Consider the following 27,551-nt stretch of genomic DNA (forward strand, 5'->3'; position numbering starts at 1 on the left):
ACCTTATTTCTATTTCATCCACACAATTTTTCAGCTAAAATATTTTTTCTTTCTATAATATGTTTGTACATACATTATTACTTTTTATATACATTAAAAAAAAATTAAAAAAAAAAAAGGATCGCCCCAAAATCAAATGCAATAAAAGTTATTCGATAATGGTGATTGTAAAAAAAAAAAAAGAATTCTGATTTTACCCATTTGAAAATATATAGTCTCAAAATAAATGCCATAAATAGAAGTCATTGTTATGATCGTTGACTTCAAAGTGATATTCAAAAAGATATTTGTTCACAATTACTTTTATGGCAAGAAAAACTTAAAAATATTTAGATCGTTACAATAAATTAGAATGCTTGTTTTATTTAGAATAATATTTATCAGACATTTTTCTGTGAAATTTCTACATAGTTCTAATATTTTTACAATAGATTAAGAATAAGGCATCTCATTTTTATACGTATGCTATCACCTTTCACATGCATTTACGAAAATTAAATCATCTGATCAGCAAAGATGGTGCTCAATTTGACGTCATTACAGTAAACATTATCAACTGTACCCATTTTAAAATTAATTGTTCTAAAATCCAATTATTCCACACTAGTGCAATTCTAAATAAACACATTTCTAAAACGTGATGTTAGTTTTATTCATTTGAAGACTTGTTTTTATAATAACACAAAATGTTTTAAAATTTAAAAAGAATTACATTGTTATATTTTTGAATAAAGACATTCATTTTATTTATTTAAAGCATATTAAACTGACAATGACTTCTTATGAAAAAAGTTATTTTTTTTCTTAATTGTATTGAATTTAACAGATATAACAAATTATACAGTGCTGTGGAATTCTATGAGGTCCTGCCTGCCATTAGTTTTATAATCGATTCAATAAAGACAAGGTATTGGAAAAGAATCGTTATTGATGCCTATAAATAAGATAAAAGGTATTTGATTTCAGTAAGGTTCGGAGGTAAATAAAGGAGACTTTATAAAATAGTTACAGTCAATCTAGATAAATCAACAATCATGAAGGATTTTAAGAAACAAAGTGTGAATCAAATGAAAATGTGATTGAACAGATGATTTATGATCGCAGGGAAGGAGGAGGAGGAGGGGAGGTGAAAATGATTAAAAAAAAAAATTTTAAGATAAAGATATATTCTATTGAAGCAGACACATGACATGAAAAGCGAATAAAAAGATAATTTGTATTATTTGCACTATTATTCTCATCTCATACGGACAATGTTGCTTCTGACCATGTTCAGATGCATCTTGTTGAACTTGAAAATATTCCAGGAAAACTAAGGAACGTGTATGAAATTTTCGACTGATTATTTTTTTTTTTCATCCTTAGCAAAAGATTGTTCTCTGGTCATGATCAGATAGAAATGTTAATTTTTTATTTCATCTTTAGTTATCACCTGTAGTCAGGATTGAACCTTCAAACCCCAAAAGACTATCATTTAGAATTAACTGTTAATCAACATTTTGAAACATTAGGGCATACGTCAACATGGAATAAAAAATTAGCATTTCTACTCAGTCATGACTTTGAATTTGGATTAAATAATGACTTTAGTTAGAAATTCTGTACAGGTTCTAGAGTTTTAAAAAAAAATGTATCCGAAAGCCGGAAGTTTCGGATACATCAGCGAAAATATTACAAACATAACAACCAAAATGCAAACAGTAGTCTGAATGATCCAAGTATACAAATTATCAATCTTCATCAAAATTCCAAAACAAAATGAAACAATTTCTTATTTTAATCAAAAACAAAAGCATCTGAAAGGATCCATAGATGCAAAATAAATAATTAAATAAAAAATATTAAAAATAAATAAAACTTATAAGAATAAACAGTAAGTAACAAAAATAGTATTAAGTGAATATCTTTATTATAAAGTAACCAGCACAACATTGTAAAAGCAATGTTTTTAAGTTATTACTATAAATAAATATATATACACACACACTAGCTGTACCTACCCGGTGTTGATAAGAGTCTTTACTTTTATTTGGCTTATTGTCTACACCCCCTCTCTTTCTCTTATATATATTTTTTTTTTATAAAAAACTTTTTTGGAGAAAAAGTACAATAAAGGGATGCAGGAAGAAATCGATTTAACTTGATAGGATATCTTAATGAAATGAAACTGTCACATTAACCCAAGATGGGTTTAACCGGCTTCCCCTGAAGGAGGAAGTTTCATGTGAGTATGAAATTCACAAATGGTCCCTAGTTACATGCATATTCCCCTTAACGGAGATGACGATGTTAGGTTTTTGCATCACTACATACAGTGCTTGGTATTCCCGAATTGGTTACCCATGTGGTACTGACCAGGCTCAACATTGCTTAACTTTGGTGGTCTAAATTATGGTGTATATAGGATATCTTGCAAACTATATGAAATTGAAATGAAGTTTCTTGGTGATTGTTTCAATTAATACACAAGTATGGCAGTTCAAAATAACAGGAAAACAATTTGATATAATTACGTAGCAGTGTATGCACACACCCAAAATTATGCAAAATTATCAAGTAGAATTCTAATAAATAAATTTTATTTCTTATATTTTCATTATATTTTTTTTAAGTCAATATATCAATGTAGATTTTCTCCTTCTAATATCAAGACATCATATGGTCTTGTCCTTTTCTGTTTGTTGACTGAAGTGTAAAAGAATTTCATATTTTATTGAAATTTTACATAATTTTCCATATTTTTTGGTGTACACAAATAGTTTTACCTGATACTTAAATATATCAAAGTTTTATTTTATTTTGAACTAGCATAATTTACTTGTGTATTAATTGAAAACCATCAGTTTTTTTTCTTTCATTTTATGATAAGATAGATATGGTACAAAATTGTTTTTCTTGAAAAAAAAAAAAAAAAAAGAAAAAAAGGCTGTTACATACAGGCATTTTGGCTCCATCTTTTAAATAACAAAAACTATCAAATTTTTGTTAAATTAATTACAATTATAGTATCATTTAAATAATATAGTATCATTGAAATAAAATGCTTAAAATTATATAATTTAAAAATAAATCAACTTTGAACATGAATTGCTAGACAGATAAGTTGTCTGACAATTTTATTAAATGGATTAATAGACCTCATATAATAACCATTTTAGATAGCAGCGTATATAACTAAAATTAATATTCAATGCTTTTTCTTCTGAAAAGTGCAAAGATTTGATATTAAGAAAGAAAAAAAAAATAGAAAAATATTTTGTAAAAAAAGATTTACAAAAATAGCAAAAATCAATTCAATAAAAGGTATGAAGATTGTCCCAGCTCAACTTGTATTGATATATGTTAATATATTTGAAACCACGAACAATTTATGTTGAATATAGTTTTACTCAGTTTTTTTTCTACTCACTTCCAGAACATTTAAAAACATTTTTTTAATTTTTTTAAATTTTAATAAACTAAATCAATTCTTTAAATGGTTGAAGGAGAAAACTTAAATGCTAACAAGATTAACCTCAATTAAAAAATTAAAAAAAAAAAAAAAAAAAGGTTGTTTTCAATCCCATTGCCTGCTTTTCTCATGAACAAAATCTTGTGCAACATTCAAGGCTACCAAACTCACCTGAGAGAAACATTCCCTTTTCTTTATGAAAATAATAAGGGAAGAAAGACGAGAGAGATGATTACATAGAACAAAACTTGTTTGAGATCAGAAGTTTTTAAAAGACTTTTTTCATTCGGAAAAAAAAAAAAAAATGAGAATGGCTAAAAAGATATTTTTTTTAGAAAAGCTTTCTTGATGTCATTTTTGAATACAGAAAAAGAGAAGTCAATGCAGGTCAGAATTCAAAAAAATATACTTTTAACAAAATTATCACGATGGAAATTGAAAAAAAAATTAAACAATTAGTAACTAAATTATTAGACATGATTTTTAATTATAATTTAAAAAGTAAAATCTTTTAAAAATTCCTGATAAGCACATCAAGGTATCGGAATTTTTGAGATGAGGATTGATTATATGTATTATCAAAACTATCATTTTCATCTCACTTGTTATATTCACGTTTAGGCTGATGTAACCTCTGACTTTCTCTATATGCATTTTTTCAAACTTGAGAACCTTAATGGAAATTTCTTTTGCTTAATGTATGAGGATAGATTGTTCTCATCTCATCAGCCATTACAGAGTAGAAGCGTTAATGTATGTTTTTCTTATATATTATCACCTGTAGTAAAGATTGAACCATCAACACCCAGAAGACAAAGAGAATTTGAACAATCTACAATCTAATAAAAAGTTCAGTTCAAAATTCCTTACAGATTTCCAAATTCATAAGGGTGCACCTGTAGAAGGTCAAAGGCTGCATTAACCAAAATTAAAGATGAAAACAGTAGCCTGAATCATTCAAATACCAAACATCAATATTTAAAGGTAATTTTACCAAAATGATTTATTAGACGAGAAGACAGAAAGCCATACTATTTCTCTTAAAAAAAAAAAAAATTTTTTTAAAATGATCCCTTTTCTTCAAACTTATAACCTCCACCCCCAATTACTAAAAAAAAAAAAAAGAAAAAAAGTGATATCTAGACAGAAATGACATATTTGATCTTTTCAGTATATAACAATGTTGTCCGACCTGGAATCACTTCTTTTAAAACAGACAACCGTGTTGTGTTAAGTCTCCTTTACTGATATGTAAGACATGGCGAGACGTGCTTGAACACGAGCACACACACACACTCATACAATTGAAGGCATGCTCAAAAATATACATTCGCATAAATATTACAAGCTGAAATCTTTTCACACTTCAAAAGGAAAAAAGTTTTTTATGAATAAACAAAAGATACGTAACATCAAAATAAGTAAAACATAAAAAAATTCAAAGACAAGAAAAGAAAACAAAAAGGAAAAAATAAAGGAGGGATTAGAATATGACCAGAATTAACTTTTAGTTTGGTAATATTAACAAAACATATGGAAGTTCTTTCTTTAAATTATAGAAGGCATTAAACACACAAAGTTGCACTAAAACTAGACCAAAACTACATTTTAATAAAAATTTGAGAATAAAAAGGAGCAATTTCGTTTTGAGTATCTTTTTAAATAAAAAGATTTGTTAATGAGTATTATGTTTTGGAAATTTTGAGATGAAGCTTGATAATTTTTCTCATCCTAGATGTTATCCTCACAATGTAACCCCTGGCCTTTTTCAAGTGTCTTGCCAAACTCTGGAATCTGTATAAAATTTAAAACAGAACTCTTTAATTCACGGGGAGCTAGATTATTCTCACTATGTCAGCCATCACCACATAGATATCTTGCATAATTCCTGATCATGTTCTTAACGTCACCTGTAAAGAAAATCAAACCATCAATCTCCTGTCACTTAGAAATGATTACACTCAACACTTTATCTGTTGCACCATAGGCCCATATTTAATCATCAGTACAGGCTAAAAATACAATTATGAATTAGTTAAGACTTTTACCCAGAGCAAGAACAATCTACCTCTGTAGTAAAGGATTTAGTTCAAAATCCCATACACAGATATTTCAGTTTGTAGAGATACGTTTGAAGAAAGTTAGGGGTTATATCGGACCAAACGTTGTGAGAATAATATCCAAGATGAGAACAATAGTTTGAATAATTAAAAATACAGATTTGGATTGTCTATTTTTCAATATATCATTTAAGACTTCTACCCAGTCTTGGCTGACAGAATAAGACCAATCTCCACTTTTAGTTATTTAATGCCAACATAATTCCTACAGTTAACAATTCGTTAGACACAAACTACTTAAAAAAATAAATAAAAATAACATTCCCAATGGTATTACAAAATAAATGCAATAAAACCAACCCAATCTGAACCCAGCACGACTGAATCAATAATCTGTTGTGCCCCATCTCCTCTAAGTTATTTACCAATTGTGAAGATTCAGCAACAAAATTAAAAATACTTTAATTGAATAACACAAAAAATTATAAACAGCAATAAGAATCATTGGATGCTTACCAAACAACAAAGTGATAATTCTGATTTTTTTTTTTTTTTGCACACTAATAAAAATGGAAGAATGTCAAAAGAAAAACAAGCAGTGCAAATAGGACACACAATTTTTTTTTTTGTAAATCAAAATAAAAAAGTAACTTTGGGAAGAAGAAAGAAATTATATCAAGTCCCTACGAGCAATTATTTATGAAAAATCAGACTTTTATAAGTTATAAACAACTCACATAAACTATAATTTTTATCCATCACTCCTGAAAAAAAAATGTTGAGCTACAATACTTGAACTGTTTGACTTAACCTTTATAGCCACATAGACAAAATTGAAATTTGCATCAATTGTGCTTGCACATCTTTCAACTGTTTCTAAAGTAGATTGTGGCCTCAACAAGAGATAAAATTCAACAAATCGAGGATATGCCAAGCGCTGATATTTACAATACTGCTGCGAGATGTGGCTATTGTGCAAAGATTCTCACAGACTAAAGATCTTTGATATGTACTCCTTATGATGCATCTATCTCCGATCAAACCTCAAAATTGCACCATCGATGCAAGATGCAACATCAGTCTCACACAGATCATTCTGAAAAGCAGACTTCACTAGTTTGGTTACATTCTTCGATGCTCTGAGAAGGAATTCATCTACAAGTTAGTAGCTCCAATCATACCAACTGGCTGGAGGAAGTGCAGAAGTGGCAAATGAAGACACACATGAAGCTGATGGCTGGCTTCCGTGCTTTTGGTGTTTACTGAGATGTGTCAACGGCTCAGTTGCCAGTCAGTGTGTATGAATTAACTCCGGACGTAGTGAACTGGATCAACCCATCCTGTGCGAGTGCCATTAGTTACCTGAACCATGTCTAATCATCATTATATTGTATGAATCTGAAGATTCTATTGTTGGCATTGGTTTCTGCAATATTTTTATCGTTAAAATTCCTTTTAGAAAAACATTGGGAATTACAGGAGGGACCACCTGAAGGTTACCAACAGTGTAAGTTGGAGTGAATTTTGTAAAACATACTGGATTTGAACTTGGGACACCCAGGTTGTTAGTCTGTTCATTAACCACTAGACTGTCACCCCCACCCCGTCCCCGTCATGTTTAATAATAATACAAAGCCAGCAGTGACAATAGGGATATGGTGTAGAATAACAGAAAAATAGATTTAAATATGTGCTAATTCAGGTGATCACAATATTGAATAATTAGCATGAGGTGTTTAAAAAATAGTAATTTGATGAGTTCTATTAAGTTAATTTTATTGTTTGTTTTTTTTTACATGGAGGTCACCGTTTATCAAGGCCCAGAGGCCACTCAGGGATAAGGGTTATTGCGTGTACAGTAATCAATGAGATAGTATTGTAGTAATCATTAATATTGGAGATTTGATAGAGTGTCTTACTTAAGAGGGCGGCTGGTCAGGAATTTGTTTATGTTGGACTTGAAGACATTCAAGTTGTAGTCAGGTGGGAAACAGGCAAACGGAAGAGAGTTCCACAGTCGTGCACTTCTGAGAAAGAAGCTCTGCTCATGGAATCTACTTTGGATTTAGGCACAGATAAAGAGCGAGGAAAATTATTGACAGTAGTTTCAGCCAGACGGGTATTTCTCGTGAAAGATTGGCGAGGGGAGACGAGAGATTGGAGCTCAGACAAGCACTTGCCATGGAAATAATGATAAAACAAAGACAGGCTCACAACGTCTCTTCTGTGGGAGAGAGGATGCAGGGAAGAGAAAAGGGCATCCACCACTAAGCTACGAAGTCTATTTTATACTCTGTCAAGGCAGGATAGGCTGTTTTTAGCAGCTCCTGCCCAGATGTGGCAGCAGTACTCCATCCTTGGACGTACTTGGCTTTTATACAGATAGAGAATTGCATCAGTAGGGAGATATCTTCTGGAGCGGTAGAAGGATCCCACAATTTTCCCAGCGTCCTTGGCAACAGACCTGATGTACGTGTTCCATTTCAGATCAGGAGTAAAGGTCAAACCCAAAAGCTTGTCAAAACATGGAGCCTCTCCAAGACGAGAGCCATCCATTTCAATTGATGCCAGATGGGGATCAGAGTGTTGATGATGTAAAGATAGAAGCTTGGTTTTGGATACATTAAAAGTAACCAGCCACCTCTTCTCCCACTGTACCACGTGCTCAAGATCTGAAGAGAGAGAATTTGAGAGACCCCTGTCATTTACGGCCTTTGATGTGTTGCCATAGTGGTCGTGTCATCAGCATAGATGTCAACGAATGATTTAAGTATGTGTTTTGGGAGATCATTGATGTAAATCAGGAAGAGAGTTGAGCCCAGGATGGACCCCTGAAGGACTCCAGCATTAATACTGTGGACCTCTGATTTCTGCCCATCAACCACTACTCTTATGATCCTATCAGAGAGAAATGATTTAATGATTGAGAAAACATTACCAGTTATACCGTAGCTGGAAATCTTGTGAAGTAGGCCTTTATGCCATACCTTATCGAAGGCCTTCAAGATGTCAAGAGCAATTGCCCTGGAAAGGAAGCCTTTGTCAAGGGATTCATTAATCCTATGAGATATAACCGTTAGCACATTTGCTGTAGATCTTGCAGAGCGGAAACCATATTGCATGTCACTAAGAAGGTTGTTTCTGCTGAGGTGGTTTACTACTTCTTTATTTAATATGGATTCCAACAACTTACTCATGACACACAGGAGACTTATTGGTCTGTACTGAGAGGGAGATGACTTTTCACCTGAATTCTTAAATACAGGGCATATTGATGAGGTTTTCCAGGGTGTTGGAAAGCATTTCTCCTTAAGGCAACGCTTAAACAATTTTGTAAGTATGGGGGCAAGTTCTGATTGGAGCTTTTTCATCACTATAACTTGAATGCCATCAGAGCCAGTTGCTTTACTGGAATCAAAGTTCTTGATTAGCTTGGCGACCTCACGCACAGATATTTGTATGTTGTATAGTGTGTTATCTGTTATAGGAGGAAATACGGGGAGTTGATGGCCTTCGTCGCATTGGGTAGAATTAGCTGCAAAGTTCTTGGCAAATAGTTTGGCCTTGTCTGATGTTGATGAGATGACCTCAGGTCCATTGATGATGGTTGGGATAGAACGCACGCTTCTGTTCAGGATCCTGTTTGCCATTTGCCAAAACTGGTGGGAACCAAGCCGCTGCTCAGCTACTTTGGATTTAACAGACTGAGCATATAGCTCTCATGCATTTTTTATTACTTTTTTTACACTGGTTGCTGGCACAGGTAATCTATTAATCTGAAGGTAGACATTGTTGAGCAGCATCTTGAGGTTTGTTGCATGATATTTTTTGCGAGTATTTCTGTATATGTCATCATTTAAAACATGTTTGACTATGAGGAGTAGATCAGAATAGGCGCAGATTGTGTGTTACTCTTGTTCAATTCTATTTCTGTATAGTAAATGAGTCATGCTTAGCTGGATATGCATACAAAAATGACAGAGCATGTCAGCAACTCCATTCTTTGCAGAAAGCTTCAACTGCTGCCTATGGATTTAGCACCACATAAAAAGTGTCTTCACAAGTTTGGTTATGTTAAGCGCAATCGTGGGAGAATAAACAAAGCCATGGAAGTTAATAGCTTGTCTGACATTCGTCACCCATGCAAGACCTGGGCTGCAACTATCAAGGACTCGAAAGCTTGGAAACTCATGGCAAGTGCTTGTCTGAGCTTCAATCTATGCCCCCCTTCCAACTTTAACAAAAAGCATGCATCTAGCTACAACCAATATCAACAATTTCCCACTATCTGTACCCAAATCTAAAATTCCATGAACAAAACTATTTTCTTTGAACTGCCCGTGGAATTCTGCACTGCAAGCCTGCTTTCCAGCTAACTACAACAGTTTTCAAGTCCGATGTAAAAAAAGTTCCTATTAAGCTGTCCACTTAAATCAAATTCTACTTACTTTTGACCACTAATGATCACTATGCTATTGTCACTCATTAACCGTTATCCTTGAGTGGCCTTCAGGCCTTGATAAGTAGTGACTTCCTTGTAAAAAAATAAAAATAGAAATAAAATAAATAAAAACTTATGAGAGGGATATCATGGATTGAATTAAACAGCAAACAGAAGTTCAAGCAGCCACCAAAAGGCAGACCTGTGCAAGCCATGGAAAACTGTCTATAGCTGGAGGGTCAGTCTTCGATTGATTAGCATTTTCCCAATATTCTTTTCCAATTGTTGGTTTATGTTCATTGGGAACAGATCCCGTATTGTTTGCCATTTTCTTTTCATGTATTGCATAATCTTAGTTTTATAATTTGTACTAGCAGGCTGTCCAACATAGTCCGGTCATAAAATATGTTTAAATATATTTTAATTTAAGATTTTATATTTATTCTTGTAGAGTCAATTATCTATTGATTATTATATTGTACTCAATATATAATAGTGATTTAAAAATTAAAAAAAAAAAAAAAGACATAGGTGCCATCAGCTAAAATTGAAACCAAAGCATCTAGCGCTCCAGTGTTATTTGTTACCATCTAAGCCACCAACAAATAGCTATCAAATTAACCAATATTAATGCATAAATGTAAATTTGTGCATGCATAGAGAAGCACTTAAAGTCGATTTATGCATGCCAAGTTCTAATTCTATCAAATTTAACTCCTTAGCAGCTATTTTTACCAGCCAGAAACCAAATTGAATTTGTTCCACACGTCCAAATTTCCCATATATCAAGTTTCAAGTCTTTAGACCAAAAATTGACAGTAGTTTGGTAAAGACTTTTCCTGACACAGACAGACAAGGTCACATATATATATGGAAGTTATCATTGTCATTTTGGTTGCTTTTTTGCTTTGATTTTCTAAGTCAGATGAGGACTACCACTCTCTGACAGACAATGAAAACCTTCCCAATATTTGATGTGAGGATGAGAATAATCAACAGAACAAGGAACAAAGAAAAAACAGTGAAAAAGAAATGAATAAAACTAGAATATGATATTGAAAGTATATATAGACGTTGTCACTGCTGTTATTATCAGGAGAGATGGATAAAGTTATTATAGCCTTCTATAACTGCAAAGAAAAAAACGTAAGTCAGATTTTCATGACTGCTTGTAGAGGAGTGTGATATTCAGGTTTTTGTCAATGTGTGAAAGGGGCAAGTCAGTCAGAATAGCATGTCTATTCTGATTAGAAATAAAACAGACTTGGTCGTAAAATGCTAATAATTCAACCCAATTACATTCAGAGAAATATCATTCATAAGCGTTGAGTTAGGTTTTAAAACGAAGATTAGGAATGGACATTAAGATTTGTTTTAAAAGCACAGAGGACACACTTATACCTACACCGACTTCAATCTGTTGAGATGATGAGAAAATACATGAAATAAATTCATACTAATTTAGATACAAATCAAAGTTAAATTAAAAAAGAAAAAGTTTTTTCTATGAAAAAAAATTTAGTACAAGCCAATTCAAAAACAAAAATAATTAACATTTGATTGACAATTTTTATTTTCATTTTTATATAAATGTTTTACATAAAAAGGAACTTAACAGTATGTCCAAAACCTGTCATCTTATTAAAATACCTAAGACAGTAAAAGCAGATTTCAATATTGGAGCATATTTCAATTTAGTTAGAAATTTTTTTTTTTTTTTTTAACTTTTAACAGTGATTTTGTGATATGTTCCAGCCAATAGATAAAATGAAACAAAAATTCCTAGAGGACAAAAAAGTTTTTTTCTATTTAATTAGTTTCTGCATTAATATGCTCTTGCATTAGAAGTGTTACTTTTAGGGTGGGAAGTAGAGGAGGTTGTGGAATGTAGAGTGATGAAAGGAGTTTCATGAAGTTACTGGGGTGTTTAAAAGGTGTAGGATAGTAGTGGTTGAAGTAGAAAGTAGGAGAAGTGAGTTAAGTCTGGATGGAAGGGATATGTGTATGTTATATTATAGAAATGGTCGGGCCGATATCAAAATTAATAAACTATTTTGAAAGAATGTTTTTTGCCATGGTATGAAAAATTTCAAGTCAGAACTCTGCTTGATATAATTTTGCCTAATCATAACTATTTTTTCATAAAACAACTACCCCCCACCTCCTCCCATGCTAACATTCTTTCTCATTAAAGCTATCTCGTCTTCTTGGAGTAATTCCCTTCCTCTAATACGCATTCGTTGATTCTACCTAAATTCACTACTAAGGTATTACCAACCAATCATTTATAAAAACTCTTCATACCACTTTACCTCACATCATCTATACTTTGTGGCCTCCCTTACTCTAACCACACCTCCAACTTTATATATACAGGGTGAGCCAGAAATAGGTGGACAGCAAAAGAACATTTACAGATCACATATACATACAACTATATGTAAGAATTAGGGCTATGACAACAGCATATTGTTTTCATTGTTTTGACTCAAATATATATCTGACACAGACAGTTTATCAACCGAGAACCACATCACTCTATATAAAAGCATATGATATCAATGGATGCACACTCGAGAGTCCAAACAATGAAAATATACTGTTGTCCTAGCCCTAGTAATAAGACAATTATGTTTATGAAAATTTGTTGTCCACCTACTTTTGGGACAAAAATAGGTGGACAGCAAATTTTCATTAATTGTATTATCGCATATAAGTGTATGCACATGTGAACTGTCAATGTTTTTTTTATGTCTATCTATTTTGGCCCACCCTGTATATCTATTCATTGTTAAACCAACATTCGTTCTTGACAAAGTTCCTTCCATGAGAGAAAATATAGATTAAATTAAGCATGTATCCTTGTTAATTTTTTTTTTTAAGTGGTTTTAAATTTATTGTCTCTTGCATATATTATTTCCATTTTATACCTATATATTATTTTGTTCAATAATTCTCTAAACATATCTTTTGCATACACACGCTACTGGTATTTAATCTACATTGTCTACATGGAGATATGCTGTTGATCAGAAAGTTTCTTAAAAAAGATAATTTCATTTACAATTTTTGCTTTGAGAGAGAAAAAAAACTTTCCAATATGAGGTCAAGTAATAAAAAAAAAAAAAATGCCAACACAGTGGTGTTTGAAAAAACAAACTTGATGTTACATTTCTTAACATTTCTATCAAATAGCAAATGAATGTTTTTATTTAATTTGAAAAAATACCAATAAAATAATTTAAATGTTCAAACCTGATTTTTAATACATTCTTCAGAGATATTCTTTAATTTTATTTTATGAAACAAAGAAAATATTTAAAAAAAAAAAAGAAAAGTTTGTTTCATTACATACTAATATATTTCAGTTATTTTATAAACTTAACCAATAACTGACTTGAGATGGAATTGAAGGTAAATTTCAGTGATTTTAAATTTAGTGGAAAAAAAAAAAAACAACTTATTGAAACTTATTTGAATGTTCTAATTGTTAATATACTGAGTTCTATATCACCAAAACAAACATTGTTTTTTGTGACTTATAACCAAAAAAAAAACTACCAATCATCCGGGGCTTATTAATTAAGCTCTAAGTATTCTGCTTGAAACTTACATGACATATCTTTCATGAATTTACTGTGATCATAAAAACAAAGTTTTCTTTTTAATTATTTTCCTTGAAAATTAATGAATATAACACTATCTTTTTTAATTAAATTACTGTTAATATTGACAAAACTATTACACACACACACATATATATATGAAATAGGGCAATAAAATTATAAATGAAAAACATTAAACATTAATTATAAACTATTTAAAAAATAATTATGCAAATTAGGTATACAAATAATTGTATTAATTTAAACAGCGAGCCATTTTGATATATAAGTGTGATAACAGAAAAATTAAAAAAATTGTTTGCATTTATTTGTGTGTGTGTATGCATATATATATATATATATATATATATATATATACACATACATACACACAAATAAATTTTACAATCATACAATTAATAATAATAATATTAATGAGAATAATATTTCTCCTAACAGCTATCCTAACACTAACAACACTTATTATCCCCTCAAAAACAATCGTCGTACAATCATTGTCCCACCCTTTGTTGAACACAATGAACAAAATTCAAACTATTTCCCTAATAAAATCAGCAAATTAATATTAATTGCAGACCTTGAGCTTTAAATAAAATACATACATATATCGGCGCTACTTCAACATTAATTCACAAAAGAATATCAAACCACATTTCTTCTTTTAACAACTATAATTTTAATAATAACCAAGGAACTTCTCTAACCACTTTAATTAAAAAAAAAACTTAATTATAATAATACCCCCTTCTCAATCAAATGGACTATCATCAAAAGTTAAGACTTATACTCCAGGCTCTAAGTCATGTCGCCTCTGCACAACCGAAGCTATAACTATAATTACTTCCCCTCAAAGTAACAATATAATAAATTCTAAAAATGAACTGATCTCTTTCTGTAAACACAAGTCCAAATTTAATTATGGTAATTTTGAAATTGCATAGCTATTACTTTAACCTTTCAGATATATATAATTTTTCTTTAACGTTATCGTTTCTTCTACATACTTTCTTAATACGTTAACTTAATCCTTTATTTTAATTCTTTATTTCTTCTTTGTTCTTTGTTTTTCTTCTGCCGTTTTTTTTTATCTGCAATATTTCCGTTTTGGTGTTTAAATATTCCCATCTATCAAATATATCAATCTACCTACACTTTCATATCCTGTATACATTTACTTATATTTTACTATATGCATTTACTTACATGCTTGCTTTATCCAGAATTTGCAGATACCGGCCATCCTCTCCCCTTAATTTTTTTTTCTTCTGCTGATATTTTCTTAAGTAATAACATGTACCTTTCAGTTGACCTCTTTTTTTGGCCTATATTTTTGGTGTCTTTTAACATCGTCTTGTCTGGGTCATTTTGACATTTGTTTTTCTATTTTATATTTAATTCTATCACCATTCAATTTTTTTTTTCTTCTTCACTCATTTTTTTCTCTCTTCATCCATTTTTCTTAATTACACTTTGTCTCGGCAGCTGAGATAACACATATCTTATTTTTCTTTTAATAATATTATTTGAATTCTTTCCCCTTTTTTTGTACATATTTGTGAATTATTCCACGGATTTCGGCCTTTTGGATTATTTTGGGCCATCTTCCAATTACGCGATTTCCTTGGATTTTACTTGTGCGAATGGAAATTTAATTAACTTTCTTGGATTTACATTTTTGGATTTTACTGTCATTCGATACTTTACCTTTATCTCAACTGCTTTACACTTAACCAAAATCATGCATTCTTTCAACATAGCCATACCATAGAAATCTCATGTTCTGCACACATCTCCCTATACTGTCTAGATTAAATTTTTTTCCAAAATCACAGATCTAATCTCATCTTTATAACTCCTGCTACATATCCATAAGATTCTCAATTTTTCTCCATGCAACACATGTCCTCAATACTCACTGGTAAGGTTTCACTTCTATGCAACACACTGCATACACCTGCCCAATTGACTCTTTCCTTAACAGACAGTGATAATACTCTGTGGGTTAGTAACGGCAGAAGACTTTTTAAATTTACCCCACCCAGTCCTCACTCTTACAATCAAGTAGCACCTGCTTCACCCAGTGTTCCAATGCTATCACCAAGGTAACAAAACTTCAAAAAACCTCAACTGCTTTGCCATCCAGATGTACTTTCTCCACATCTGAGTTCTCATCCATCTTCACTGTCTTACACTTCTTGCACACAAACTGATTATCTCGCAACCAACCAGTAGTCATAATAAAATCAAAGTGGGAAATCACTTGCATTATCAAACTCCTTAAAATCCACAGAGCTAGGATATTATTCTTGTCAAGTGTCAAGTTCTTAGTTCTAAGAGTTAAAGTATTTTAAGAGACTGACAATTGTCCTTACATCCCCAAAACTGAAAATCATGAAAAAGTAAAAAATAAAGGTAATATGAAGTACAGAAAATCGATCATTCTTAGATACCTGTTAATACTAATCATTTATTTGTGTAATCATTATATATATATATATATATATATATATGTATGAAACTAAAAGTTAAACCAAAGGGTAGATACTTAATTTAAAGTTATAAAAAGAATAAAGATAATAATTGTCCCTACCGATGTTAGGATAAGAAATAAAAGCCTGTGATAAATGGATTGTTCAGAGGCTTTGCTTATCCTCCCTTATACCAACACCCACCCCTATTCTCTGACAAGATTCTAATTTTTTAAGTGATATAAGAAAATGTTTTTGTATCTTGAGTTTCAGTTTTCGAGGGAAATTCTTGGCCTGAAGATGTAATCTCCCTAGTAACAGGTGATTACAGAAACATATATGCACATATGTAGCCATCATTGTTTGTATAAATAAATTTAATATAATCATATATATATATATATATATTACACATGTACATGGCATGATCACATTGACACACTAGTTCCCATCGATTACCGAAGTTAAGCAACATTGAACCTAGTCAGTACTAGATAGGTGACCATTTATGAATACCAGGTGCTATATGTGCTCTGTGTTAATCTCTGCATTTTTTCCAGTTGTCCTAAACTTCTCCCTGCCACTGAAATCGAGTAGTGTCAATTAAGGAAAAGTATAGTTGAAGAATGCATAACCCTTGCTTCACAATTACAGCGCAATTACCTTTACATCCATTGTCTCTCAAGACAAAACGGAGGCTTTGAACAGATATATATTAATCAAAATTTCAAATATCATAATCCATGGAAATTAACACTTAACAATGCTTATCCATACAAACACGTGTTATGTTTTAAAACTTTTCCTTAAATATGCATCTCTCTTTATATAAAGTAAGGTGCATGTGCATATGCTTACGTATTTCTATGTACAGGATTCACTCCTAAACTGAGTATTATGAATTTTAGAACATAGTTGCTAGGTGGTAAGGTGTATAATGGAGGCAGTTTTATGCAAAAAGAAATACAGAGAGAAGGATAGAAGCCTTTTGTGAAAATTCAGATACTTTCAGGTTTTTGTGAAAGTTTAATAAGAGGTATTATATTAATAGATTTCCAAAATATCAGTTCATTTGGAGTATTTTAAAGGGATTTTAGAGGATATAATATGGGCACAAGCTTATAATAGAAAATTCAAATATTTCAGATTTGTATTATCGTATTTAGTTTAACATCTATTTTCCTGTTTTGCATGTTGACATATGTTGATCAGATTATGCACCAATTAGGATTCCCTAAATTTCAGTTTCTTCTTAAGACCCATTAAGCCCAAACCTTAACTTTTACACATTTTCTAGAATCAAAATAGGCCATGAATTTGATCAAATTTCAAATAATAATTCTAGGCACAAGGTGATTTGAATCTTTGTAAAGGGCATAAATGTGGTACAAAACTAGTTAGGGACATTAACCCTATTCATTTTAGGACGGATATTCCTCTAGTTTTATATAAGCATCAGTAAATAGATTACAAAGTAAACAAAAAAGCAGAAATTTCAAAAAGTGTGATCAAATTCAATTGTATGTGATTCTGTCATTCAAGAATTTATGGCTGACACACATTGTGAATAAGGAGTCAGAAAAATGGCCACAGCTGATCATGTGACAATAACTAAGCTATAGACATCTACAATAATCAATAAAATTTAATTTGCATCAGCCATTGGTGACTCATAATGTAAGAATTATTTCCCATTGAATATGATTTATTGAAGACTATTCATTAAAGACAAGTTGCTATTTTACGTAAAGGTGGGGATGGGTGTTTAGACCTTTCTCAATAGAGGAAAATCTTAAACACAGATCATTTAGCCATTGAAATATTAATTGAAACAAGTTAAAAAATTTTTAATGAATTTTGCTATAAAAATGTTTTAATCTATTTAAAAAGATCCTAAAACCTTCAATCTTAATACACAAGGATGTATTAATATTAAAACCAAAAATTACTTCTATTCAACAGTTTAAATGCTTCCAAATTCCTTTCAATTTTAAAGCGTAAAAGTAATTCATTTTTTTTTTTTCAACAAACAAAAAACTAAAATGGCAAACTTGTTTACAAAATAAATAAAACAATGTTACCTATCAAAGTTACATTGAAGCTAGAAATATTCACACTCAAACATAGTTGCCTCACGATTTTAATAATATAGATGTTTATTAAAATGTGGGTCTGAATACTGATTTGTCATCTATATATATATATATATATATATATATATATATATATATATATATATATATATATATATATATATATAATCACTTATAATCATTTACATATTATTTGTATGTTTAGACTATCTACCCTACTACTTTATGTGGTAAGTTGGAGGTGGGAGCTGCCATTTGTGAGGGCTTACAAATGGCTAACCAGTTTCAGGAGGTTTTCTAGACAAGTATAAATAAGAGCAAAGTTCAAAATAAAAGGAGGCTATCACCAGCATGTGCAGTGTTAACAAGTTGATGATGCGCTACACATATTGACACCTGCTGGCCACCCAATAAACTAAATAGTCTAACAGTAACAGGATTATCAAGTTCTCTCTTGCGATTTTGTCCGGATTAAAAGTGGTACTGGACCAACAATTACCAAACAATCCCTGTTGCAACCATAGATTTTTTTTTTAAACTAAGAAAAATATGAAAATGTTTGAAGTGGACAGGGATTCAAACTGACTAAAACAATATTGATTGGGGAAGAGGGCACACTAACAGGAAAACAAGTAGTACTGAAAATATGAGGAGGAGGAGGTGTGCATTGGATGAAATTAAATAAAAAGGAAACTTAAATAATTTTTATCTATAACATGGGTCATATTTACACAAAAAAATAAAACATTTAATCTACAATTAAACTCACTAATATTTTTTTTACACAACATTAAAACATAAAAAAAAGAAAAAGAAAAAAATCACAGGACAAAACAAAGTACATGAGCACTGAATATAACTAAAGAGGAATATTTCTTAAGAAAAGGAAACTAAACAATCAAAATACAATATACATAAAATGGCACACAAAAATTATCCAATTCATTCAAATAAATCATTACAAAGGGTGTGAATGAAAAGTATCCAACCTCATATAGACATGCATAATAAATAACTCATATTGTGACAGTTTTTTTTAATATGCTTACTAATCAAGTTTTTAGGTTCCAACACTGTTTATTATTGTAGGTTATTGAAGTGACTGATGCATCATTAGAAATGAACCAGTTAAGACTGCATACCTCCACCTGACAATGTAAGAATGAGCCAAAATCTTATTGAGGCTTTACTTCATACTTTTATTCATATTCTTGAATTTTATGTCATGAAAATGTTGATAACTCAAAATCTACTTGATTGAACTGAAAGTTTCCATGGGGATTACTGTTATCTTAGAGTATCAGATTCATTTGTCAAATTTTGAAAAATTGGAAGCTGAAATTTGATCAAAATTTTAACAGTGAACAAACTTACCAATATCAAGATGTGGGACTTCCTTGGCTACAATATGGGACAAGTAGCAAGTCTCTACAATGAATAGAACCGAAGTTACAGCTAAAAGTTTTATTTTTCACCTTTGCTGTGACTTGATATTTGAACTTAGATATCCCAAAGTTAAATTATTTCTAAGTTGACTAAGGTTGGTGATGATTAATCAAGGGGTGTGAACACTGGGCTATATAAAACAAAACAACAAACTTAATCAAAAACAATCACTGAGGTGGAGGGAAAAATGGCAAAAACAGTATTGGTACGTTTTGATGCTTGTAGCAACAATCCATAACTGATTTTCAAATCCTACCCTATCCACCTAAATTGTCAGATTTGGCATCCTTAGAATTCCATCTATTTTCAAATATGAAGTTCTGGTAGGATGAACGCTTTACCACAGATGATGAGATTATGGGGTCTGTGGACATCTACCGACATCACCAAAATTCAGAGTTTTATAGTAAGGGAATAAGAGTCCTTCACCATGGATGGATGAAGTGTATAGGGTATTAGGGTGGGGGATACGTTGGGGATGGGGGGGGGCTGTAACATTTCAGTATTTGTTCCCATTGTCTATAAGATCAGTACTTTTCATTCACTTCACATTCATCTATGTAATATTTCAATCATACAAAAAAAGCATTATTTAAGTTTATTACAACTTAATCCTTTTAATACAGATGTAAATTTGAATATAAATAGCATAGAAATTATCACAATCATTGAAAAATAAAATTACACAATTGATACCAATTTTTTTTTTTTTTTTTTTTTTTAGACATTTTTAATAAACATCTTCATAAAGAAATATCGTTCCCTGCTGATATATTTTGAAAGTGTTTAAAAATATTTCAAGCAATCAGTTACCTTTAGTTATTCTATGAAACAAAAAATGTTTTATTACTATATATCTCAAGTGGGGCTGGACAGTGAGGTTAGCTTTTTCTGTTTTACAAAATTATTTTATTTATTATATAGAACTGTTAAGCAAACTTTCACAGGTTTTCATGTGTTATATAGAGCACTGCCAGGGGATGCCAAGTAACCTGAACGATTATTATTATGACCATTGTTGTTAGGAAAATAGAATGTTTCGAAAATATGTATATTCTACAATGTGAAATATCTAATCGAAAACAACTACTTGTGAGCCCGACAGTGTTGTTAGATTAGCATTGATTGTTGTCAGCAAGTTTGCAAAACAAAGGCAGAAATGTTGTAATAAAATAAACTTGGATTGCACCAATCTCATCAGCAAGTAAATCATGAGGGACGATGTGATTGCTTCCTCTTCCATCTCGCTTAACCATGGCACAATGAATAAAAAATGAAATTACATTTTTGTTTTTTATTGTTTTAAAAGGTCAATTTTAAACAGAGTTAGTTGGAAGGGGAATGCCAAGGAAAACATGGGAGAAAGTTATAAGGATGGAATTGAGAGAAAGATAAAGATGTATCCAGTGATATGTTAGCGTTTGGAAGATGCCAGCATGTAAAACATGTTAAACTGAATACAATGATCTTTCCTTAAAAGTATTAAAAATAATACACGTCTACATTATAAATAGAAACAGAGTGTCCATAAAATTCATACATGTAGGATAATCAGATATTCACCAGTTGTTATACTGGTCTTGATTTAGCAACCTAGGAATTGATTTAAATGATCAGACCTTTGATTCGGCTTGATCTTAGGTGCACTCTTACAAGCATTACCTCCTTTTAGTAGATGTAAGGCCAATTTATTGCCAACCGCTTGGGGCATCTAGTACTGAGGAATGCCAATCTATAATTTTGTGTATCCGACCAAAGTGTCCACACAGTGGAGTGGGTTTTCTTCACCTTCTGGTAATCCCAACTGGTTTCTTTTTTTCTTTATTTTTTTATTAAACCAATATACAGACACTCTGTATAATGAAAGGTAGACACCATGGATCAAGTCATTCACTATTTCTACTTCGGTCAAGAGATTTTGTAGGCCATGTTTTGCACTTCATTGTTGGTGACAATCTTTGTAGGAGATGCCAAGGAAACTATGAAAGCAATGCATCTATGGCCTAAATCTGGCACTTTAGATTTCTTGGAAGTCATTATTGAAATAATATTAAAAAATTGTAATGCATATCAAGCTAACTAAAGTATGACCATCAATATATGGCAAAAAAATGACAGCTCAAATCTTATTAGGAAATATTTTAGTAGACAGACTGCTTTATTTTAAAGAGCTGAATGCTAGTGAAAGGCAAAGAGATTTGAGCCCCTCCTCCCATACACCATCTATTGCTGGAAAAAGCATTGAAAACCTAATATATGTTTTTTCCAATATCATTCAAAGTTATTTAATAACTCAAAAAGATAATGTAACAGTAATAAATTATTTTATATACAAGTTGGGTAACTGGCTTATAATGTAAAATGAAACAGGTTGTACTGGTACTACCATCATGCTCATCAAGATTAATGTTGCTGAAATACTACACTTGATAGTGAATTGTATAAAGAAAAGAAGGGGTGTCAGTACTTTCCTACAACACTTTGATATAAGAACTCATCTACAATAGCAATGAGACCTTTCAGCAGGATTAATCTTTGAAATCTGGAGAAGTTTTCTCAATCAATTGAATAGTTATTAACATTATTTATATCAACAAAGTCCTTTTTTATGTACAACTTAAGCCAAGCAATTAGGAGCCATTAAGAAAGAAAGAAAGAAAATATATCTTTGCCATTATCATCACAGAAGATCCGAGATTAAATTTGTCTGCTTTATGACATATCAACCTTTATCATTTATCAAAAGTTATTTATTGAGTATAATTTGTTAGACATAAGCTGCTATCTTATCTAAGAGGGAGGGAACTGTGGGGTGAGGTTATTGCTTTCCTAACAGTATTATAGTATAAATGAAACAATAAATTGAATAGGATTGATAATTGAGATAGCCAGTTCCATAATTATCCACAGAATCTATTAAGCCAATCCTCCCTCTATCAGGCAACTTGATTTAAATGATGTCGGTATGTGTGGTGAGGATGGAAATCAGTAGATTTCCAAAATTTTACCCTGATGTAAAAGTGATAATAAAATTGAATTTATGAAATGTGTGTACACATGGAGAAATGTTACATAATTACAAAATATTAATGACGTCATAAATTGTGTATTCTACTGAATAAAAATATATAAGCTCTGTATGATATTAAGTGTTAACTATTGAGCTTATCTGTAGTATTTAGTTATATTCTGGGTATTCATATTTTATTTACTTTTATAAAATACTTATATAATCTACAGATATAACTAATCATAGTTCTTGAAGTAAACTTTTATATATATTATTACTGTACTCAAGCAGAGTTGATCAACGTGCGTTACGTTTAAGGATTTTTTTTCCTATATATTACAATCAGAAAATAACTTAGTTATGGGATTGAGTTATGCTTGAAAAGAAAAAATATTTTTTTGTTCCAGTTGGTTATAAAATACAATTATTTCACCAAATAACCTATCTCTGATTAACTGACTGTTTATTACTCTCTTCTTTGCTCTGTATCTTGTTTGTCACCATGCTATTATTTTATACTGCTTCTATCGCATTGTTTATTAACAAAGCTAATAAAGAAAGAGAATAATAAAAAGGTAGGAATAGTTCATTATAAAGAAAAGGAATATTACCACATTTAATCTGTAGTTGGAGAAAGTGATACATGTAGCAAGAAAAAAGTGACTAATTTTAGATTTTGTTTAATTTTTTATATTTAACTAGATTTGTAAACTTTTTAAGACAAGATCAATAATGATCCAACTGGACACTTCTTTTTCTAGTATCAATCAATTTTAAAAGTTATCTCTCAAAATATTCAATTGTAATCCTAAATTTAAGAGTGAAAAAAAAAAAAAAAAAAAAAAAAATCAATTTCAAATATAAAATTATTTTGAATATTTTTTACTGTCAGCAAATTTCTAAAACCTTAAAAAGACTAAAAGTGCTTTTCATGGAAACAAACACAAGACAAAAAATTCAATTAATTTTTACAATTAATCTGTTTTTGTGGGGGAAAAAATGTTGCAGATAACTGAAAATCATAATTCTCACTAGATTCAACCAAAACATTTGTCATCACTGATAATTTTAGCATCCATTCATATTGTCACAACCAAACCAATAAACACTGATAAAATCTAAAACTTCAAGTACATACCTCATCGGTTTCATCCATTTTATAAGTGATTTTCTCAACAGCATCACCAACTCTGTGAAAAAGGCGCAGAACTCCAGCTCCACTGAGTGCAGAAGTGCTCGTGGCACGAGGGAGGTCACCATCTTGTTCTAGAAAATCTCTAAAGTCAGGGTCCATCCTTAACACAGGATGGGCACTAGTTCGTACCAGAAACCTGAACATACAAAAATGATGTTGAGTTGAGATTTGTAATGCGAGCAAAAAGACATAAAACTTTTTTTTTTTTGTTAAATATGCTAATTTGGAGAGGCCTGCCACTCTTATAACTGTCAAAATCCAATGAATGAGAAACTAAATTTTCTGTCAAAAATTAATAGAAATAAACACAAAATATAGAAAGAACATTATAGAAATCAAAGGTACAAACTCAGCTTTTACTATATAAGCACCACACGAGGATCAAGATGGATGAAAAGACAGAGAAAATACCATCCAGACCTCCATTGGAAGAGCATGGAGAGTACTGGAATCTTGGAAATAGAGGATGGACTAATATTATACAAACCATACTGAAAATAGCCAAAATACTGAGGACAAAAAAAAAAAAAAAAAACTAGTGCAGAAACTAACTTACATAAGCTGATGACACTGACCAACCAGAGTAAAGTTAAAATAAAATCAAAAATATAGATGGAACATACCAAGATCAACCAGAGGGAACTAAAACTAATTGGATAGGTAAATAAGTAAAATACAATAACCTATCAATGTCAAGTTTTTTTTTTCTTTTCATATTTATTTTAATAAAACTATTATGGAAAATTATTAAATCAAAATACATACTAATAACTAGAAAAAAACAACAAAAAAAAACAAGTGAATTTTCAGCACAACAATTATCTTGGCAGCTGAAAGGAACAAATTTAGCATGATGCTCAAATTCTACACCTTTTTCAAATGTAAACACATTTTATTGACTTGGTCTCAGAATTGTTTCTTTTTTTTTTTTTTTTTTCTAATTATTTAACAATGTAAATTTTCTGTTCTTCGTGTCATAATTGTTACAATCTAGGTTATTTTGGGTTGACAAATCTAACAAAGTTATCTTGTACGGGTTTAAGAGTTGGATCTAAACAACATTTAAGCTGACATATGAAACTTTGATTCTGACTAGCCAATTTTCAGTTCTTGTATCATGTTATTGGCATTATAATAATATACTTCAGTACAGTTTTAAAAATATGATAGAGTTGCAACCAAACAACTGGGAAAATGGAAATCTTTTTCAATTACAGCTGAAGAAATTGCCATGGAGATCTTTTTTTTTTTTTTGCTTTGTTTTTGTTAAATAAGAGTTATCTCTCTCATAACTAAAATTTTCCTGCTTATAGTGAGCACAAATGAAAATTGCAGTTCCAAATAAATTAATAGGAAACCATACACTTATGTATCAAACAAAAATAGGTAAATAATGGAATAGAATTTTAATTAAAAAATAAGTTTTATTGTATTTGGCCACGCCACCATTGATGAGTGAAAAATCCTGTAAATCAGGGGGAGATAAGTCAATCTCTTATTTAATCATGTAATAGTGAATGGCGGTTCAACAAAATATGAAAACTGATTTTTATTTTTAATAAAACTTTCACCCAATTTTTTTCTAATTTTTAGTGAGAATACTTATTTCTGTATGATACATAAGTACATCAAAGAGTTTTTACTATATAAGCACCAAAATCTTATTTCTTTTTCAGTGTGCATAAAATGTGCGAAATAAAAATTAAAAACTAAAGTGACTTTACTGCATCCCAGGCAGCACCAGATAAGTACAGCTGATGGACAATAAAAACAAAAGGGTTTATGTACATGGCAGCAGGTGATGGAGTTGCATGTGTAACATGAGACCATTTTCTTGAACAGGGAGAGCGCAACCACGACTGGTCGACACAGTGATATCGAACAGAGAGGCATTACAATCAAGTTCACGATTTTATTCAACAGTTATCAAAAGTTTGACTGCTACTCAGAATAGATAGTGGAGTTATAGAAATAAATATTCAAGTGAATGTCATAAGTATTTACCGTTCTAATGCACATCTTCGTCTTTCAATAAAATCAACGGATCCAGATTCCTCTTTGTTCATCTTTATTTTAGTCATACCTAAAAAAACAAAAAAAAAGATTATATATATATATATATATATATATATAATCACTTCAAAATAAATTTGTTTTATAACTTTATACTTATTTGTTTTCGCCAATATTTCCCAGATGCTTTTTTCCCCCCGATTTTAATCACACACAAAAAAAATATTAAAATATTACTTGGTATTGGGATTATTATATTAAGTTATGATTGACTAAAAGAAATACATTTTAATAATTTTACATAGGTGTAATTCACAATTTACTTTAGTATCTGACTAAATTTCTATTTATTACTCTCATTCTCTCTCACTGTAGTTTGCATTCTAAAAACCATTATATTATATCTTAAAAGCAAGAATAAGTTTTATAACAAAATATATTGAGTCAAGGTGTCAAAAACTACTTTAATAATTTGAAGAAATTTCAAAGAGAAAAAAAAAAAAACAACATAATAACCGATTACGCTTTTCTCAGGTGCAGGCGGTACGATGCGTCCAAGATGGATATATTTTAGTGCCAATTTCTCATGCAGTCCAAGGAAGTCACTAAATCGACGTAAAACAAACATTGAACTCTTACGGAATGCAGGAATAGTCGTCTGTAAATAACAATGAGAAAATTGAAAGAAATCAATAAGTGGAAATTAGAAATTTTTCAGTTGTAATTAACTTTTTTTTTGAATTCTGCTCTTGTAATTTTGAACCAATAGAATATCAGCTTTTATAATGAAGCAGACAAGAACAGTGAAACTTTTAGATGAGTGATTCAATATGTAATATAATTTGAGTATTTAGATTTTTTTTCAAGGGAATCACCACTTAAGGCCCAGAGACCACTCAAGCATATGAATTAAAGAGTGTAGAGTGGTCAAAAGGACAATATAGTAATCATTAGAAGTTTAAACTGGATTACTTAAAGGGAACGGCTCATCAAGAACTTGTTCATGTTGGACTTGAAGATGGCCATATTGTAGTCAGCTAGAAAGCAGGTAAATGGAAGAGTGTTCCACAGGTGTGCAGTTCTTAGAAAGAAGCTTTGTTCATGGAATCTACGTTTAGGCACAGATAAAGTGTGGGGGAAATTATTGATAGTGGTTTCAGCCAGACAAATGTTTCTCATGAATGTTTGGCAAGGGGGAGGGGTTATAGATTGGAGCTCAGACGAGCACTTGCCATGAAAATAATGATAAAACAGAGACAGGGTTGCAACATCTCCTGTGAGAAAGAGGTTGCAGAGAAGAGAAAAGAGCATATCTCACTAGGTTACAAAGTCTATTCTGAACTCTGTCAAGGCAGGATAAGCCTTCCTAGCAGCTCCTGCCCATATATGACATACGTACTCCATCCTTGGATGTACCTGGCTCTTATATAGGTAAAGAATTGCATCAGCAGGTAGATATCTACTGGATCAATAGAAGGATCCCACCATTTTCCCAGAGACCTTGGCAACGGATTTGATGTACGTGTTCCATTTCAGATCAGGAGTAAAGGTCCAGTCCAGAAGCTTGTCAAAACATGGAGCCTTCCCAAAATGAGAGCCATTCATTTCAATTGATGCCAGATGGGGATCAGAACGTTAATGTAAAAATAGAAGCTTGGTTTTAGATGCATGAAAAGTAACCAGTCACTTTTTTTGCCATTGTACTACATGTTCAAGATCAGAGGAGAGAGAATCAGAGAGAACTTGGT

At 31.1% G+C, this 27,551-nt stretch overlaps 1 protein-coding gene across 7 annotated transcripts in view; it reads right to left on the reverse strand.

The window, feature by feature from the left end:
* Positions 1–27,551, reverse strand: part of LOC145267882 (sorting nexin-2-like) — a 148,916-nt gene that overhangs the window by 42,343 nt on the left and 79,022 nt on the right. For 4 of the 7 annotated variants that reach the window (XM_080123339.1, XM_080123337.1, XM_080123336.1 and 1 more), the window contains 3 exons: positions 26,320–26,461; positions 25,795–25,873; positions 23,734–23,926 (listed from right to left, as the gene is read on the reverse strand). In XM_080123339.1, coding sequence (XP_079979465.1) covers positions 23,734–23,926; positions 25,795–25,873; positions 26,320–26,461 — 414 coding nt within the window. Of the gene's footprint in view, positions 1–3,622; positions 3,644–11,357; positions 11,370–23,733; positions 23,927–25,794; positions 25,874–26,319; positions 26,462–27,551 lie in introns of all 7 variants that reach the window. The other 3 variants (XM_080123338.1, XM_080123333.1, XM_080123334.1) reach the window with 2 other exon arrangements.

Source organism: Euprymna scolopes, chromosome 4 (genome assembly GCF_053919585.1).
Source record: "Euprymna scolopes isolate OS-2025 chromosome 4, ASM5391958v1, whole genome shotgun sequence".
Taxonomy (NCBI): domain Eukaryota; kingdom Metazoa; phylum Mollusca; class Cephalopoda; order Sepiida; family Sepiolidae; genus Euprymna; species Euprymna scolopes.